At 42.5% G+C, this 20248-nt stretch overlaps 2 protein-coding genes across 3 annotated transcripts in view; one reads left to right on the top strand and one right to left on the bottom strand.

The window, feature by feature from the left end:
• Positions 1-16: 16 nt before the first annotated feature.
• On the bottom strand, positions 17-4281 carry LOC109887540 (26S proteasome non-ATPase regulatory subunit 7-like). Of its 2 annotated transcripts, none has more exons than XM_031810934.1 (4): positions 4135-4281; positions 3551-3645; positions 3259-3350; positions 17-677 (listed from the first exon to the last, which is right to left on the bottom strand). In XM_031810934.1, the coding sequence occupies exons 2-4, from the start codon at positions 3569-3571 to the stop codon at positions 248-250; spliced, it is 543 nt and encodes a 180-aa protein (XP_031666794.1). In that variant the 5' UTR covers positions 3572-3645; positions 4135-4281; the 3' UTR covers positions 17-247. The 2 variants fall into 2 exon arrangements, with proteins under 2 accessions (XP_031666794.1, XP_020334484.1); XM_020478895.2 differs by having other exon boundaries at positions 3551-3642; positions 4122-4281.
• A 2104-nt stretch (positions 4282-6385) lies between these two features.
• Positions 6386-20248, top strand: part of LOC109874559 (nuclear factor of activated T-cells 5) — a 54283-nt gene continuing 40420 nt past the window's right edge. The window contains exon 1 of the mRNA XM_031810956.1: positions 6386-6700. Coding sequence (XP_031666816.1) covers positions 6628-6700 — 73 coding nt within the window. The 5' untranslated portion in view covers positions 6386-6627. The remainder of the gene's footprint in view (positions 6701-20248) is intronic.

Here is a 20248-nt window from a genome sequence, read left to right on the forward strand (position 1 = left end):
GAGAAGGATACAAAGATAATTCCAATGTTGTTGTATTAGTAATATGTTTGTTGTGAAATTAATAAAAATGGTTGAAACATTAACCAAATGAGCTGCATAAGAATAAAAAACAATAAGATTTATGTGGAGTAGATAACCATGTAGCCAATTCCCTTCACTCTTTGAATCCATTAAAAAAAGATAGTGTCTGACAGGTGGGGAGAACAAAGAAAAAAAAGCCAGTCCGTAGTCCGAAATGAGCATTGCTTCATTTCTTGTCCTTCTTATCTTTCTTAGTGTCTCCCTTCTCTTTTTCCTTGTCCTCTTTCTTCTCTTTCTTGCTGTCATCTTTTTCCTGGCCTTCCTTCTTCTCTGCATCTCGGTTGGGGATCTTGTTGTTGATGAGGTTGTGAAGAGCAACCACAGAGCGGATGAGTGAAGCCAGGTAAACCACCAGCATCTGGTCATTGGTCTTGAGGTAAAATGCCTTGATGAACTCTTGAAGGTTGACATCAGGCAGCAGGTTGAAGACATCCTGCAGCTGGTAGATGATCTGGTGGTTGATGGGCAGCTTACCCGCGGCAACTTTGTCCAAATACCCTTTGATATCCACTAACTTGCAGTTGAGGCCCTTTAGGCCATGCACCTGGTTGGTGATGCGTTGAGACAGGGTGCCAACTGTTGTGTCCTTGATGTCTCTGGATAGGGATACAAATCATTTTATTTTAGAAACTTGCATGTTTGAAGTTACCCTGTTTCCCTCTTTGGTGGCAAAACTGGCCTTACATTTTTATGTATGAATCAGACTTGGGTTCAAATACTAGTTCAAATTTTTCAGTTACTTTCACATACATTTAAAGTACAGTCCAGGCAAAAGTTTGGACACACCTACTCATTCAAGGGTTTTTCTTTATTTGTACTATTTTCTACATTGTAGAAATCAAAACAATGAAATCAAGTAGTAACTTATAGTTTGATTTGTTTAAATATATATATATATATATATATATATATATATATATATATATATATATATATATATATATATATATATTTAAGATTCTTCAAAGTAGCCTTGATGACAACGTTGCACACTCATCGCATTCTCTCAACCAGCTTCACCTGGAATGCTTTTCCAACAGTCTTGAAGGAGTTCCCATATGCTGAGCACTTGTCGGCTGTTTTTCCTTAACTCTGCGGTCCAACTCAAGTCGGGTGATTGTGGAGGCCAGGTCATCTGATGCAGTACTCCATTCCTCTCCTTCCTGGTCAAATAGCCCTTACACAGCCTGGAGGTGTGTTTGGGGTCATTGTCCTATTGAAAAACAAATGATAGTCCCACTAAGCGCAAACAAGATGGGATGGCGTATTGCTGCAGAATGCTATGGAAGCCATGCTAGTTAAGTGTGCCTTGAATTCTAAATAAATCACTGACCGTGTCACCAGTAAAGCACCCCCACACTATCACACCTCCTTCTCCATGCTTCACTTGAGAACCACACATGCGGCGATCATCCGTTCACCTACTCTGCATCTCACAAAGACACGGCGGTTGGAACCAAAAATCTTACATTTCAACTCAGACCAAAGGACATATTTCCACCAGTCTAAATGTCCATTGCTCGTGTTTCTTGGCCCAAGCAAGTCTCATCTTATTGGTGTCTTTTATTAGTGGTTTCTTTACAGAAATTCAAACATGAAGGCCTAATTCACGCAGTCTCCTCTTAACAGTTGATGTTGAGATGTGTCTGTTACTTGAACACTGTGAAGCATTTATTTGGGCTGCAAAGGCTGGTAACTCTAATGAACTCATCCTCTGCAGTAGAATTAACTCTGGGTCTTACTTTCCTGTGGTGGTCCTCATGAGAGCCCGTTTCATCATTGCGCTCAATGTTTTTTTTGACTGAACTTGAAGAAACGTTCTTGAAACTGTTTGCATTGACTGACCTACATGTCTTAAAGTAATAATGCGGTTGTTTCTCTTTGCTTATTTGAGCTGTTCTTGACATGATATGGACTTGGTCTTTTACCAAATAGGGCTATCTTCTGTATACCACCCCTACCTTTTCACAACACAACTGAAAATAAATTCCACAAATTAGGTGACTGGTACTATATGTATTCAGAAACATTTTACTTGGAAAGTAGTTGAATATTTTAGTGTACACTGAACAAAAATATAACCGCAACATGTAAAGTGTTGCTCCCATGTTTCATGAGCTGATGTCAACATTGAACATTGTGAACAGAGTGCCCTACGGTGGTGGTGGGGTTATGGTATGGGCAGGCATAAGCTACACACCATGAACACAACTGCATTTTATCGATGGCAATTTCAATGCAAAGAGATACCGTGTCGAGATCCTTAGGCCCACTGTCGTGCAATTAATCCACCGCCATCACGTTTCAGCATGATAATGCACGGCCACATGTCTCAAGGATCTGTGCACAATCCTGGAAGTAGAAAATGTCCCCGTTCTTCCATGGCCTGCATACTCACCAGACATGTCACCCATTGAGCCCGTTTGGGATGCTCTGGGTCAACATGTACAACAGCATGCTCCAGTTCCCGCCAATAACCAGCAACTTCGCTGGAGGAATGGGAAAACATTCTACAGGCCACAATCAACAGCCTGATAAACACTATGCAAAGGAGATGTGTCGCTCTGCATGAGGCAAATGGTGGTCACACCAGATACTGCCTGGCGTTCTGATCCATGCCCCTATTTTTTTTTAAAGGTATCTGTGGCCAACAGATGCATATCTGCATTCCTAGTCATGTGAAATCCATAGATTAGGCCCTAATAAATGTATTTAAATGGAATGATTTCCTTATATGAACTTTAACTCAGTAAAGTCTTTGAAATTGTTGTATGTTGCATTTATATTTTTGTCCATTATATTTAGAAATACACTTGGAAAGCATTGAAAACACTCAAATACACACCCATGCACTTAACCCAGATATTTGAAAATAGTATTTGAAAATGGTTTCAAATACAATTTGGTAGACTTTTAAAAATATTTTGTATTTATTTTAATTTTACAAATAAACATTCAAATACTCAAATAAAAGTACTTGTTTTGGGCTGTGTATTTGAAAACCCTCAGAGAATAAAAGTATTTGAAATACCAGATAATCAAATATAAATATATTTGAACCCAGGTCTGGTATGAAAAAAATATGAGCAATAATACAAGAACAGTAATTTACATATTGAACTTCAAGACCAATGAGAAGAACAAACACATTGACCACATGCATGGGCCCAGTCTTACCGGAGTAAATGCTCCACGTCCACTTCCTCTGCTTCTTCAGCACCAATCTCACTGGTGACATGTTCAAAGGTCTTGGATGTGGGAGTGCCATCCTAAAAACAAAAGGAATGTTACAACCATTAGACCGTCTCAAGCAAATGTGCAGGTTTTCCTCAACATTAAAGCTCAAAAGGCATCTGTTGCTGCACAGATGGAGGGGGAAGGGGGGGGGGTCAGCCAGATCAACAAGAAACCAGAGTGTAATCAAAGAATGGACCGTGGTTGTAGAAATAGGTAACGTTAGGAAACTCACCTGCAAAGCTGTTGGACACATCAAGAACCTTCTTATGCCATGAGCCGAGCAGTACACCCACAACCCTCTTCTGACTTCCAACTTTACCGATTCTGATCAAATACAGCATGAGAGTAGGCTGTTAGCTACAGACACAGAGTTTCTGAACTGTCTTTGCTACAGACATGTGCCAGCATTATCCCTGACAAGAGAGCGAGGATGGAGCTAACGCGTTATAAGCTGGTTAACGTTAGCTAGCTACAATAGCTAGTAAAGTGCATAAAATGATGCACTAACCGTAGAGGAAACCTGCCATTTGTGTAATATGACAACTTGTGTATTTAGCTAGCGTCTAGCTATACTGGATAGCATTAGGTGAACCATAGCCTTCTGAGGTGAATCAGCTAGTTAGCTACACAGTAGCTAGTTAGCTAACGTTAACTTGGTTGCTCTACGTTAATTTACTGTCGCTAGCTAGTCGCTAACGTTAGTTAGTTAGCTAGCTAAACTTTACTGTTATTTGGGAAACAACAATAAGTCCACATTTTTTTACCAATCATCAACAACTGTCTAGCTCATTCGAATAATTTACCATCATTTATCATTTAAAATGATCCACCACACTCAGGAGCACCAAGGGATGGACAATCACTTTTTCAACAGCCAACTCCGGCATGTTTATGTGTGAATTAAATTCAATAGAAAATATTTTCGCGATAGAGAACCACAACCACAGTCAGTGCCCCACAATCCTTCGCGTAGGGTCATGTGACCAAAGAGCCAAAGGGGATCGATTTGTCAAAACTGCGCAAAAAAATGCTCGGTTGGGTTTTAACGTGCATTTTGCATTCATTTGAATACTCTTTCAAACACATTTTTAGGCGGGCGAAATATCTTAATTTGACATGCTATTTTTTTTTACCCAAATGAGTTGAGAATATACTTTGTGTAGATTCATTGCGAAGTTCATGTTCATTTTTTTTGTATGGATTCCTCCATGGGTTGGGCTGTCCCTGCTTTTAACACTAGAGGGCTGTAAACGCATAAATAATAACTCTTACCCACGTCCCCTCCTGTCATAGTTTGATTCTAGCATGAAAGTGCTTTTGAATTTAGACATTTTACCTATTGTCAATGTTGCTCATGATGGCAATACAGACAGGGATCTTGGTGGACAAATTGGTGGACCAAAATTGTATCCTAATTTATTTCCCATCGTTTATAGCTGTAGCTCTTAGAGTTGGTGCTTCACTTTATACTGAACTCTCTTCTCGCGTTTCTTTAGAGTAAATAATAATCTGCCTTTGGTAATTTAATTACCCTCATGCTCATCCAAGGTTAGAAGTAGTTGCCACATGATGTGTGCATGACATGCTTCACCCTGGGTGTGTTGTCTAACGGTACATAATATTTCAAATTTTGGTTGTGTGGTATTTTCTGGTTGTGTGGTATTTTCTACAAAGGTTGATGAGGCTTCTTGTGATTGAGGAGTTAGGGTAGTGCCTTTATACACTAATAATGAGCAGTTTATAAACTACTTATAACCCTCATTATAAATCCTTAGGTTGTTGGGTTGCTACAAGCTGGGCAGGGAGCTATTTTATTGCAGGCCTACTGTCTATTTTACTTCAAATGTAGCCTACCGGTAAAACATTTTTTTATGATTAACCGTTTCTTGTGTCCACCATAGGAGGCAAATTAAGATGTTACCACTGAACAGAAAGTATTTGGAAGGGTGGTCAGAGAGGCCTGATGATCATCAAAATCAGGGGGTAAATAAAGGCATTAATACCCAAGGACAGGGTCATAAACACTAAGGCCACAGGTCGTTTGAAGTTTATTTTTCCGTGTTCCTTTCTTTTTATAGAAAGAGTAATGAATGAACTTGTGAATTTGAAACAACTGATGAAACATTAACTCAATGCACTGAGAAAGTGATGATCAAATACACATTTAGACCATGGCATGTGAATGGCTATTTTAGGAGGCACGTGGTGAGTGCAGTGTTGAGATTAGTTCTCTGCATTGTTCGGAATGGGCCCGTAAGTAAGCATTTAACTGTAAAATCTACACCTATTGTACTCGGCACATGCAACCAATACAATTTGATTTGATGTCCAATGATGTTGGGATTTGATCTGGCAGAAGTCAGGATAGAGTACTTTAATGCCTATCTGCAAACCTGCAAACTTTCTAAAGGGTACATATGACATGAATAACGAAAAAGTCTCACATACCTCACAAGATTTACAGTATGGTGCAGTACACCCATTGTTACAGTCATGCCCCAATCAACAAATTGGTTTCTGCAATTACCTTGCTGCTGCGTTAACTTTGCTCTTGGCCATTGTTAGGATTTATAAGCATATCATTATTCATTCCACTCAAGAAGCCCATTGTGTTTTATAATTGTTGTTTTTAAAAAGTCTGAATATCTATTTAAATTTTTGAAAGTTATAGGAGTTGCAGTGCCACAGTCTTTGTTAACTAATTTAATATCACATATGACATAACACGTCAGAAGTGGCCAATGTGATGAGTGGATGCACCTGCATGACTTCTAGCCACTATTATGCCCGAAAGAAAGAAAAGCTGTGACCAATCTCATCATGACCATTTGCTTGTGCATTATCCTAGAACTACATTACAATTAGGGGGAGGTCACCAAATGCAAGAATGAAAATTATTCGATTTACTTTTCCCTTATTTGTGTAGGTTTAGTGCTTTTACACGTTCAATTATGCACATTTCACACTAGTTGTAGGCCTACAATCATGTGACAGATTATTGTCCAGTGGCTACTGTTTTATCTTGGCTGACGGGTTTGCGTCATGGGTGGGCGGGGCTGTACAGAAAATAGACGAACTGAACATATTTGACAAATACTAATGTAAAGGGGGCAGAAAGAAGCGTGTTACACAGGCTAATAACGACTGGTTCAAGATATACATAGCCTATATGTCAAATAGCGTTTTGTTTAGTATCAGTATATTTATTTCCCATTAATTCGGTGTCAGAGAAATATTTATTTCCAGTTTGCTAGCTCAACGACGGTCATATCTGAGGGGGTCCGATTTCCCCTCTTCAGATGCATTACGATGCCCTCTGATTTTATATCCCTACTCAGCGCGGATCTCGACTTGAATTCCCCCAAATCCCTATATTCCAAAGGTAATACATCTATTTTATGTTAAGCGGAGACTGTCCTATTTTCTTGTTTGTGTTGTTTTGGTTATGTTCGTTGATATACGCTGTTGTTATTCTCGTACATGTGTGTTGAGAGCGCTGCCCTGTTTTTTTACTGCACCGGTCGGCGTGAACGCCAGCGCACCGTGTCGCTTTGGCATTGCATCTAAACCGTGGCTATATAGCTGCTGCCGCGTTCAGAACAACTGGGAAATCGGAAATATCCGACTTACAATGCATTTAAGTAAACTGGGAACTCGGGGAAAAAAAGAGCTCCGGTTGGGAAAAATCGGTTTGAACGGTCATCCAATATGGAATTCCAAGTTGGAAATCGGAAACGCATCTTCCTAGCGCGCCGACTTTTCCGACCTGAAGATCACTGACGTCATGATTTGACCTCATTTTTTCCAAGTTCCCAGTTGTCTTGAAAGCACCATCAAGTGATCTGTTGTGTATGAGAGCCATGTGTAGATTATATAAGAAAACAGAAAGTTGCCTCTTAATTATAGGCTAGTCTTATGAATGTAAGACATTTTAAGATTTTGATACCATTCAATGGTATGATATACAGACTGGTATCTGATAATGGACCAAAATCTGCTTACCTTGATGCAATGTCAACATGTTACTCTTGTTCGTCACAAGTCAACTAGGCTATTTATTCAGCTGGTAAATGATTACACTAACTATTTCATTTTTATTTTCCATGTAATTATGGTAATTAAACTATTTGTTTTTATGGTCCCATACCCTACACATATTTTAGGTGCTGTCATGAGTGTGAGAGGATAAAGGCTGCCTCATTGATGTCACAACACACAAATAGTTCATTCCTGATACCCTATGTTGAAAGCATATTCATGCATTCAGTGGAAGTGTTTACCAACACTGCCATGCATTCAGTGGAAGTGTTTACCAACACTATGCCAGCAGTAATTGCAATATTTAATGTTTAAACAAACACACTCATCACTCAGATGGTAATTTTAAAAAATAGGCAGATACTAGAGTACAATATAGGCCTAGGCCCTATTTTTATGGTGTAGTTGTAGGTCTAAATAGATTATATTCACCATGGCCTAGTCCCACTGAACAACAACCAAGGGGGAGTGCACTGGTTGTCTGAACAGTTTTCATATATTTTGGCAATATGACTCAATACAGCACTTCAACAACATATCTATAAGCCCTTTGACGAACAATGGTATTAATGTCCAATGTCACAGTAAAAGTTCATTGTGAAACAAACAGCCCATGGACTTAGGCTAGCCTATGTCTCTTTTTTTTACTCCCTCAAATCCCCTACAAAGTGGAAAATGCAGTCTTTATTAAAATCACAACTTTTTTTGTAACCCATTCCTGGAAACATGTTTTTAATATCCTGAGTATACTGCAGAGATATATATTCTGCTTGTAAATATACACACGTCTTTGGTTCCTAGTACAGGACCCCAGTAATCTCTGTGCAATTTAGTCTGAGAGAAATTCAACTTTTATCCTGGTATCTTTTATCAAACCCCTAATTACTATACATTTACCAGCATTTTCATGCAGTAAGTCCCGAGGGTGCGTGTGAATATTCAACTTCAATCGCGCTGTTAGGCAAGTAGGGACTCTGCGGGTGTAGTGTTGCACCTGAGTCTTGAGTTCCTTAGCATTTTAGAGGACTCTTCAGTCTTCATTGCCTACTTTCAAAGACAGATACTGTATAACTTAAGCTGCATGTTCCCTCAACTGAGAAAGGGGAAAAACAGTGTGTATGTTTTTCTGATGTCTTTGGTATGTTTGTGGTTTGCTGAAGGTATCCATAAGACTTTGACTGTGGTTTTCAACTGAATTCACAATAATCTGGGTAACCTGAAGTATAAAGGGCTGTATTGACTTTCTGTTAGGTGCTGAAGTAGAGAAGTGGGTGTGTCTGACCGTGCTATGCATTGCTGTTAATCCTCTACCTGGCTGGCTGCTGGCAGTGACCACACAGAGGCTGCATGCCCAGAGTAATCTCTGTACAAACGATCAGATTGTATCTGTGGCTCAGATTTGCTGAGAGTAGCCTAAATATCATAGGCCCAGCAGTGTTGGAGAGGTGGCAGACTGAATCCCAGAGGGGGTCAAAGAGCCACCCTTAATTTGTGTGGTTTAAAGCCAGCGGAGTGAAGAAATGACTTAATCATCCTCTTGACTAATGTCAGGGAGTTGCTCATAAATGGGTCAACTTGAGTTGGCCTGATTTGAGGCTGTTTTAGACTGCCCTATGTCAGAATATGCAAATGATTTGGCTAGGCCTAGTTTCTTCACTGAAAGTCTGCTTCTTGAGGAGCTAAAGATGGATATCATTACAGTAGGCTCACATGGTTATCTATTTTTTCTGTCACTACTTTTTTAAGGGTGGAATGAGTGACCGGGCATGTATGATTCTCTACACTGGCAGGCCCCTTACATAATCATAATCCAAAAGATGTTGTGCGGGCTTAGAGGACGTTTATCCACTTTTGTAATAAGAAGGGAAAGTAGAGATTTGAGGAAGAGAGAGCATCCTCAAAAAAAATGTATTTAACTAGGCAAGTCAGTTAAGAACAAATTCTTATTTACAATGACGGCCTACCAGGGAACAGTGGGTTAACTGCCTTGTTCAGGGGCAGAACAACAGATTTTTACCTTGTCAGCTCGGGGATTCGATCCAGCAACCTTTCGGTTACTGGCCCAACGCCCGGTCACTCTTGTTCTTAACCACTAGGCTACCTGCCGATACCTTCCCATAGACTTCCAGTCATTGAGCCAACGACTATCCTTTTAAAAGCACGTCTTGGCAGAAATATATATATTTTTTGCAGTGAAATTAATATAGGGGAGACACTGGGATGATAAAGCAGATGTTGCTGTCAGCCGAGGCATGGTGATAAGCATTACATAGACAGGACAGAGTGCAATGAACGTCCACCGTTCTGTTGACTCTCTTAACCTGATTTTTAGGCTATAAGTGGTAGTTTATTAAATCAATTGTCAAACACCTAAATACTTGTACGTAGGTTACATCTATTACAATGTAATGTGGCTGGTATAAAACTGTACAAGGACTTTTATGATGGACAAGCAACAAGCATTTCGCTACACTCGCATTAACACACTCTGCCAACCATGTGTATGTGACCAATAACATTTGATTTGATTTGGGTAAGGATTTTCATCCTTGTGTATTTTAGAGTATTCTTTTCATGTTAAAGGATAGAAATATATGTGAATTGAAACATGCAAAGTGTGAATACAAAGTTTGCCTGCAGCTGAAGTTGAATCCAAAACATGAAACATTCACAGCTTACATGGAATTTGGAGCAGACAGCTGTTTCCCTCATGGCTGCGTCAGGTTGTGTCGTCATACTGTACTTTTCTTTGCTGTCATTTATGGATCATATTGTGGTGTCCCCCTCTGGCTCAGAGAGAGTTCCGGGGCCTCTGGGAGCTCTCTAATGAGGCAGTGAATCACACTACACTGCAAACACGGCTGTGGAGATGGAGCCAAGCATATGGCCATGTCTCTGCTGTCCTGAAAACATGGCAGAATGCCCTAGAGGTGAAACACTTCTATATCTAGCACATCTCTCCTATTACATCTGTTTTTAGTCAGAATTCACATAGTCTATATGTAGATGTAGGGGCAGTGAGGGCTTAGGTTGCATTTAGTACATCTCAGTTGGGTTTTGTAATGTGATCCAGGTACAGTACCATAGACGTAACAATATTTGAAACTATAGGATAAGGGAATACTTTGCTTGTCTTAGGGCTGGCAATTGCCACAGACCTTACAATATGATATCACAATACTTCGTTCTGATACGATAGAATCTTGATCATCTCAATACATATGTGTTGTGTTTTGATATTCCAAACATATTGCTCACTATATGTCTGCTGCAGAGAGAAGAGAGCATGATAACATTTTGTTTTGATCAGTCATGATAATAAAAGCTGAAAACATGTTGGCTCAATATTTTTCTAAAGAAGATTGAGGATATAGGATGAAAAAATACTGGAGGTTTGGCGCAGGTACAGCCACTAGTGCTAGCAAATGCTACCTAGCAAAAAAAATGTTTTGCAATTTTCTTTACCCCCATCACTAGAGTGCCTTGTCAAGTTGTAGAATTGTGACCATTTTGCAATGTGACAGGCATTTTAGGAGAAGGTGTAACTACCATTAGAAGTCAAATGGAATTGGTAGATTACAAGGCAAGATATTTGAAATGGCCAGCCATACAATGAAACCTTTACTCTTGAACACTTACTTCACTGTTAAGTTAACTGGCTGGCCCAATTTACAAACCCCGTGGTTTTGGTAAGCTTAAGAGCTCAGGCCTAGGGAGACTGGTCCCTGTGTTAATGACTGTATTTCACAGTGATGCTTTCCATCAGTATTGGTGTCTTCGTCCTACCCTGGACCACAGATCTCCCTTTGGCAGAGGCCCTCTTTATCTCTACTAAACTGTCCCACCAGAGCCCATAGGGTCAATCATTAACCATCACAAGGGAGCGGCTGCTTTGTGTGTAAACCTGTGCTTGCGCTCAATTAATATTGACTCTGCTATGTTAAACAAACTTGGCGGCATGCGCTTAAAAATATTTGATTGCCTTGAATGCTAATATATTTATGATGATGAAAGACCAAAGACCTCAGAGGGACAACAAATGAAGCCCGTTTTTGATTAGATTCTTGATAATAATTTTACTTGTTTGACTTTCTCATCGGAACAATGAGACTACAATACCAATCTCCTCTCTCTTTTAAAACCGATGCACAAACATTCAGTCCCACACTCCTGTGCTTGCACTTCTACCTCAAATCTGCAGGCATGGCATACACAGAGAAAGGACGGATTAGTGACCTCTCTTTTTAACCTTTGGGATTATCATTGGTTTAGAGAGAAGCCAGAATCAGCTGTCCCACTATTTTTCTGCTCCACACAATTTTAATTTTGCCTAATCACAGCAGTTGATGGTGTCAATTTCACACTACTACCCAGGCACACTTTTGAAACATGCCCTAAAGCCTTCCGATGAGGGTGTGCAGAGTTACGGCCTAGGTTCTATTTTCTCAGACATTTCCTTATGAAATAATCTCCTTGTTCACTGGATGGTTGCTTGGGTTTTTATTCATGGTTTTGGAGGCTCGAAAGTTAATTTGTTTTGTGTTTCAAGAGGTACAAAAAGTTTTCCTCTCAAACATAATTTTGTGGGCCTCCCGGGTGGCGCAGTGGTCTAAGGCACTGCATCGCAGTGCTGGCCCAGGCTCTGTCGCAGCCGGCCGAGCCTGGGAGGTCCATGGGGCGACGCACAATTGGCCTAGCGTCGTCCGGTTAGGGAGGGTTTGGCCGGTAGGGATATCATTGTCTCATCGTGCACTAGCAACTCCTGTGGCGGGCCGGGCGCAGTGCACGCTAACCAGGTCGTTAGGTGCACGGTGTTTCCTCCGACACATTGGTGTGGTTGGATGCGCGCTGTGTTAAGAAGCAGTGCGGCTTGGTTGGGTTGTGTTTCGGAGGATGCATGGCTTTCGATCTTCGTCTCTCCCGAGCCCGTACGGGAGTTGTAGTGATGAGACAAGATAGTAACTACTAACAATTGGATACCACAAAATTGGGGAGAAAAAGGGCGGTAAAAATTCAAAACAATTAAACATTTAAAAAACATAATTTTGCCAGAGACCAAGTTATAATACGCTGGGTATTATATGTCATGCAGGGAAGATTATGCCAGCTGGGGTGCTACAGGTACAAGGGCTGCAGAGGGCTGTTACAACGCCATCCGTGTCAGTGAGTTAGGATCCACAGTGGCTTAGTTAGGGGCAATTGTAAGGTTTCTGCCAAAGTGGATGCTTGTCTCAATGTCTAGTTACACGCAGATAAATCCATTGGATTTGGTTTCCAAGAACCATCGTATGATTTAGTCTCTTTAGGCATAGGCTACTGCTTTAGGAACATTGTCATAAACTAGGCTAAATGGTTTAATACTTTAGTATCATTCACAGAGGAATAGTTGATATTTCAATGAATGGATTGTTTTGTATCCAAAGACTATTTTTTTCATTTGCCCTTTACAGAGATAGACCTACTTTAGGACTCTGACTGTAGGAGAGTCAAATTACAGTGTGGTCTGGACATTTAGAAATATGGCTAGTATTTTTCAGTCCCATTTCCGTCTCTAGGATTAGCTTAATCCAGAACTATTTTTAAGAGTCATGGTCATGTAAATTGCTGTGTACTTTAGGGAAAAGGAATGTTCAATGCCAATCTATGGCTTAGGCCCTTGTCTTTGTTATCTGTGGGTCTGGGTCGCTCTTTGTTGTGAATCCATCCAGGGGTTACAAAATGCTTGGTTATTTCTGAGTAGCTCATTGCTGGTGTGCTTGTCTGGATATTGAAAGCTGTATGTCACCACCAACATGGAAGGAAATGGGTCGGCATCACGTCCGCTGTGTTGACATGGCTGAGAGTGGTGGTTCTTTCACTTGGTTCAAAGAGCCAATACAGATGACAGTTACGGGTATAGGATCTTAATTTGACCTGAATTGTCGCAGCAAAATAGTCCTGCAGCAACAGGATTTGAACGTTTAGTCCATAATGTTGCTTCATCGGTGGTTAGGTAATTAACTGGTCAAAATGAGGCTACATGAAACGTGGAATACTGTTTATATAACTGTGTGTTAGTGCAGTAACTGACATGATGAGGAATTTCTGTAAATCACAATCTGCATTTCCTGTAAATCAGGAAAATTCAAGATACAGTAGATGGTATTAAGTGCAGTATATACATATGAGATGAGTATGTAAACAAAGTGGCATAGTTAAAGTGGCTAGTGATACATGTATTACATAAAGATGCAGTAGATGATATAGAGTACAGTATATACATATGAGATGAATAATGTAGGGTATGGAAACATTATATTAGGTAGCATTGTTAAAGTGGCTAGGGATATATTTTACATCATTTCCCATCAATTCACATTATTAAAGTAGCTGGAGTTGAGTCAGTGTGTTGGCAGCAGCCACTCAATGTTAGTGGTGGCTGTTTAACAGTCTGATGGCCTTGAGATAGAAGCTGTTTTTCAGTCTCTCGGTCCCAGCTTTGATGCACCTGTACTGACCTCACCTTCTGGACGATAGCGGGGTGAACAGGCAGTGGCTCGGGTGGTTGTTGTCCTTGATGATCTTTATGGCCTTCCTGTGACATCGGGTGGTGTAGGTGTCCTGGAGGGCAGGTAGTTTGCCCAACGGTGATGCGTTGTGCAGACCTCACTACCCTCTGGAGAGCCTTGCGGTTGTGGGCGGAGCAGTTGCCGTACCAGGCGGTGATACAGCCCGACAGGATGCTCTCGATTGTGCATCTGTAGAAGTTTGTGAGTGCTTTTGGTGACAAGCCAAATTTCTTCAGCCTCCTGAGGCGCCTTCTTCACGATGCTGTCTGTGTGGGTGGACCAATTCAGTTTGTCTGTGATGTGTACGCAGAGGAACTTAAAACTTACTACCCTCTCCACTACTGTTCCATCGATGTGGATAGGGGGGTGTTCCCTCTGCTGTTTCCTGAAGTCCACAATCATCTCCTTAGTTTTGTTGATGTTGAGTGTGAGGTTATTTTCCTGACACCACACTCCGAGGGCCCTCACCTCGTCCCTGTAGGCCTTCTCATCGTTGTTGGTAATCAAGCCTACCACTGTTGTGTTGTCCGCAAACTTAATGATTGAGTTGGATGCGTGCGTGGCCAGGCAGTCGTGGGTGAACAGGGAGTACAGGAGAGGGCTCAGAACGCACCCTTGTGGGGCCCCAGTGTTGAGGATCAGCGGGGTGGAAATGTTGTTGCCTACCCTCACCACCTGGGGGCGGCCCGTCAGGAAGTCCAGTACCCAGTTGCACAGGGCGGGGTCGAGACCCAGGGTCTCGAGCTTGATGACGAGTTTGGAGGGCACTATGGTGTTAAATGCCGAGCTGTAGTCGATGAACAGCATTCTCACATAGGTATTCCTCTTGTCCAGATGGGTTAGGGCAGTGTGCAGTGTGGTTGAGATTGCATCGTCTGTGGACCTATTTGGGCGGTAAGCAAATTGGAGTGGGTCTAGGGTGTCAGGTAGGGTGGAGGTGATATGGTCCTTGACTAGTCTCTCAAAGCACTTCATGATGACGGAAGTGAGTGCTACGGGGCGGTAGTCGTTTAGCTCAGTTACCTTAGCTTTCTTGGGAACAGGAACAATGGTGGCCCTCTTGAAGCATGTGGGAACAACAGACTGGGATAGGGATTGATTGAATATGTCCGTAAACACACCGGCCAGCTGGTCTGCGCATGCTCTGAGGGCGCGGCTGGGGATGCCGTCTGGGCCTGCAGCCTTGCGAGGGTTGACACGTTTAAATGTTTTCCTCACGTCGGCTGCAGTGAAGGAGAGTCCGCATGTTTTAGTTGCGGGCCGTGTCAGTGGCACTGTATTGTCCTCAAAGCGGGCAAAAAAGTTATTTAGTCTGCCTGGGAGCAAGACATCCTGGTCCGTGACGGGGCTGGTTTTCTTTTTGTAATCCGTGATTGACTGTAGACCCTGCCACATACCTCTTGTGTCTGAGCCGTTGAATTGAGATTCTACTTTGTCTCTATACTGACGCTTAGCTTGTTTGATTGCCTTGCGGAGGGAATAGTTACACTGTTTGTATTCGGTCATGTTTCCGGTCACCTTGCCCTGATTAAAAGCAGTGGTTCGGGCTTTCAGTTTCACGCGAATGCTGCCATCAATCCACGGTTTCTGGTTTGGGAATGTTTTAATCGTTGCTATGGGAACGACATCTTCAACGCACATTCTAATGAACTCGCTCACCGAATCAGCGTATTCGTCAATGTTGTTGTCTGACGCAATGCAAAACATATCCCAGTCCACGTGATGGAAGCAGTCTTGGAGTGTGGAATCAGATTGGTCGGACCAGCGTTGAACAGACCTCAGCGTGGGAACTTCTTGTTTTAGTTTCTGTCTGTAGGCAGGGATCAACAAAATGGAGTCGTGGTCAGCTTTTCCGAAAGGAGGGCGGGGCAGGGCCTTATATGCGTCGCGGAAGTTAGAATAGCAGTGATCCAAGGTTTTTCCAGCCCTGGTTGCGCAATCGATATGCTGATAAAATTTAGGGAGTCTTGCTTTCAGATTAGCCTTGTTAAAATCCCCAGCTACAATGAATGCAGCCTCCGGATAAATGGATTCCAGTTTGCAAAGAGTCAAATAAAGTTTGTTCAGAGCCATCGATGTGTCTGCTTGGGGGGAATATATACGGCTGTGATTATAATCGAAGAGAATTCCCTTGGTAGATAATGCGGTCGACATTTGATTGTGAGGAATTCTAAATCAGGTGAACAGAAGGAATTGAGTACCTGTATGTTGTTATGATCACACCACGTCACGTTAACCATGAAGCATACGCCCCCGCCCCTCTTCTTACCAGAAAGATGTTTGTTTCTGTCTGTGCGATGCGTGGAGAAACCAGTTGGCTGCACCGACTCCGATATCATCTCTCCAGTGAGCCATGTTTCCGTGAAGCAAAGAATGTTACAGTCTCTGATGTCCCTCTGGAATGTTACCCTTGCTCGGATTTCATCAACCTTGTTGTCAAGAGACTGGACATTGGCGAGAAGAATGCTAGGGAGTGGTGCACGATGTGCCCGTCTCCGGATTCTGACCAGAAAACCGCTCCGTTTCCCCCTTTTACGAAGTCGTTTTTTTGGGTCGCCGGCTGGGATCCATTCCGTTGTCCTGGGTGAAAGGCAGAACACAGGATCCGCTTCGCGAAAGTCATATTCTTGGTCGTACTGATGGTGAGTTGACGCTGCTCTTATGTTCAGTAGTTCTTCTCGACTGTATGTAATGAAACCTAAGATGACCTGGGGTACCAATGTAAGAAATAACACGTAAAAAAAACTAAAAACTGCATAGTTTCCTAGGAACGCGAAGCGAGGCGGCCATCTCTGTCGGTGCCGGAACTTCACTGATGGACCTAAAACCCACATTTTGCCATGACTTATTCCATGTTCATATGACACCTGAGTGAGAGTGAATATCAAAATCAATGAGGGTCCTGACCTCTAGGGGACCCTCATTGATTTTGATATTCACTCTCACTGGGAACATGCCTTGAGTGCCCAGTCACTAATTCATGACTTAAACAAGGTTTAGATTAGCTGGCTAGACTAACTTACCTAGCAAACTAAACTATTAGCTGACATGGGCTTATTGACTGGCTGCCAGTAACTGACATAACGAGTAATACTTCCTTTTGGTTGGGGGTCCCATAGCGGCCGTGGGGCTCTCCCCCATAATTTCCTTCTCCCCCATAACTTCCTTTTAGAAACTCTCAGAGGTTAATGGTTAACACTAACCAAACCTCAGTAAAGAGGAGCAATTGGCATCTGGTCAAATCATTACCTCTTCCAGTATTTACTGTGATCTTGTTTAGGCTCTAACCATTCTATGCGTGAGCGGTTTAACCTCCTAGCACCCCTAGCAACAGTCACTGATAGTAACATCAACACTTGTCATTTCACCTTGCAGTGGTTATCATCCTTCTTGTTCTCGAATCAAATTGACAGATTTATTTTTTAAATCTTTATTTTACCCCAATTTCGTGGTATCCAATTGTTTAGTAGCTACTATCTTGTCTCATCGCTACAACTCCCGTCCGGGCTCAGGAGAGACGAAGGTTGAAAGTCATGCGTCCTACGATACACAACCCAACCAAGCCGCACTGCTTCTTAACACAGCACACATCCAACCCAGAAGCCAGCCGCACCAATTTCTCGGAGGAAACACCGTGCACCTGGCAACCTTGGTTAGCGTGCACTGCACCCGGCCTGCCACAGGAGTCGCTGGTGCGCGATGAGACAAGGATATCCCTACCGGCCAATCCCTCCCTAACCCGGACGACGCTAGGCCAATTGTGCATCGCCCCACGGACCTCCCGGTCGTGGCCGGTTACGACAGAGCCTGGGCGCGAACCCAGAGTCTCTGGTGGCACAGCTGGCGCTGCAGTACAGCGCCCTTAACCACTGCGCCACCCGAGGCCCAAATTGACAGATTTCTGACGGTATTATGCTACGAGGCTTTCATTTATCTATGTTCTTTTTTCTTATGTACTTTTTTTGTTTAAAATGACTGCAGAATAATGTAGCCAGTGGCATAGACACCCTGATCATAATTTGGCAAGGGAATACTAGGTCAGATGAGTGTGAGAAAATATGTAGAGCAAAAGCCACAATGGTTGCAGGGCTACAATCTCTATAAAGAATGTCAAGAGGTTGGCAATACAACAAGGCCAGTTGGTTAAGGCCTATCTTTCTCAAAACATCAGTATCCCATAATGATCGACACAGCAGTCCCTGTTGCATGGTTTGTATTGATACAACAAGTCACTGCTGTGAATGAAGTGCCTTGCCTCATTGAGTTTAAGTGTGGCTTTTATCAGTACTGTTAAATGCCATTTGTGATTTTGGTGAACTTCAAGACTGTGGTCTCATGTGACTCTAATTGATTACATAGGGCTTGCATTTCAGAAACCCTGTTTTAGGAGCTATTGAAGGGATTCCCAGATCAGTTGTCTGTTGGGGACAATTCAAGAAAGACACAATCGTGCAGGAAGAATGACACATCGGGCAGCAGGTAGCCAAGCAGTTAGAGAGGCGAGCCAGCTACCGGAGGGTTGCCAGTTTGAATCCTGGGTCTGAAGGGGGGGAAATCTGGCGGAAAGTGAGCCAGGCAATTGGAGGGTTGCTGGTATCCTATATGCCATTGCCTGCCGCTGTGCCCTTGAGCAAGGCAGTAAACTCCCCGTAACAACTGCTCCACGGGCGCCCAGTGTGGCAACCCCTACTCCAACCTCTCCAACCTGTATGTGTCTTTTGGTGGGGTTGGGATAAAGCAGAAGTCACATTTCGGTTAGACATTCTGTACAATCAACAAAGTGATCATAATCTTGTGCCACATGATCTGCACGTACCCAAGTTCTAGCTTATCTTTGGAATCAGAACTTGGCACGATTTGATTTCTGCTACTGCCAGTAACTATAAGGAAATACATGTCGGCCTTATGTAGGCCTATGCACTTAACAGCATAGTCTCTGACCAAATAGGGCCTTAAATTGGGCGATACAATTGCCTAGTCTCAACACTGTCCCTTGGCTTTTGTCTCAGAGACAGATCCTGCTGTATTCAGTGATACCCTGTGCCCACAGGGTACCCTGTGCCCACTCGGGTGGTAGATTCATTCTCACGTTTAGTATTTCAGAAATCTCTTGTTGACAGATGCACGTAACATAAATGGTAATAGCAGCTGTCGACAGAGTGTGATGCGACGACTAAAGCCTGCTGCATGCTTCCCAATCGAAACATTTTGTGGATATATTATGAAAACATTTGGTGAAGTTTTGGTGTTTGGCAGGTTTTTTTCATCTGTTCACGCGCACACAAAAAATTCTTAAGGCAAGTCGAAGTTTGGTAGCTGAAGTCTGCTCCCCTTCGTCAGTGATTGGTCAACAGTACTACTCCTAGTAGGAGTGGGAACTATGGACAAGATTTTTCAATAGTGTTTGTTGTCATTGAACGAGAGACAACTAGTTTTCATACCATTTTTTTAACTTAAATAATCCAGTTAGATGTGAAATTGCACAACTAAGACCTCCTTTGCAAAATCGTCCAAATGAATTACAGATTTCTTGATTTATCTTTGAGTAATTATTTTGAGGAAGTGTTACTGGGTATGTTGTTGCTACAGCATCTCATGAGGGACAAATAATAATTTTGCTGCTTTTTTTCTAGTTTTTCAAGCAAAGGTCTTTTTTAAAGGACCACGCGAGGCACAGACGTTCACTTTGCCTAGCCGGGTTCTGCTAGGAGCAAACCGAACCTAGTATGCTGACGCCATTTACGTGGAGCTTTCAGGTACACAGATTTTTTTGTCACTGGTCTTTTGGACAAATCACGATTTAGCAGGACCTCACATCTTTCAAATTTCAGAAGGGGAAGAGGTATCTAGGCTGTAGACTTGCCCCAAACTGTCTGAGAGTTTATGTTTAGAGGGGCGGAGACCACTTGTCTCATTAGTAATTTTTCGAATGCGTCTCCCCCCTATAACCTAATCGAGCAACTGACGCAATTACGCAAGGTTTTAGTTCTGGATGTCCGAGGTTAGTGGTTTATTAAATCCTCTTTGGCCACAGGTGCTGTACCAGTGATAGACGGGATCGTCTGGGAGGTTGGCTGTGGCGCTCTCTGCTCTCGCTGTGCCTCTCCCTCGTAGGAGACTGATTTGTGACACCTTTCTGTGAAAACCCAAATGCGTCTCCGAGCTCTGATCCCTCTGTTTCTACCCAGAGCGAAATGAAGACTTTTTTTATGTCAACAAAGATGTTAAATATTTAGAGGGCTAAATCATAGCTGTCAGGAGCTTTTCCGTTAGCAGCTGAGGAGACAAGGTCAGGTTTCAGTATAGGCTTACAGCTTTTCTAGTCCCTCCTCAAAGAGCTTGGC

This window comes from Oncorhynchus kisutch, linkage group LG3 (assembly GCF_002021735.2).
Source record: "Oncorhynchus kisutch isolate 150728-3 linkage group LG3, Okis_V2, whole genome shotgun sequence".
Taxonomy (NCBI): Eukaryota; Metazoa; Chordata; class Actinopteri; order Salmoniformes; family Salmonidae; genus Oncorhynchus; species Oncorhynchus kisutch.

Excerpts from the sequence above, each read along its gene's own strand:
- LOC109887540 (XM_020478895.2), bottom strand. Across the intron at positions 3,351-3,550 it reads TGTGTCCAACAGCTTTGCAG|GATGGCACTCCCACATCCAA; the intron begins GTGAGTTTCCTA and ends TTTTGTTTTTAG. Across the intron at positions 678-3,258 it reads GACGTGGAGCATTTACTCCG|AGACATCAAGGACACAACAG; the intron begins GTAAGACTGGGC and ends ATCCCTATCCAG.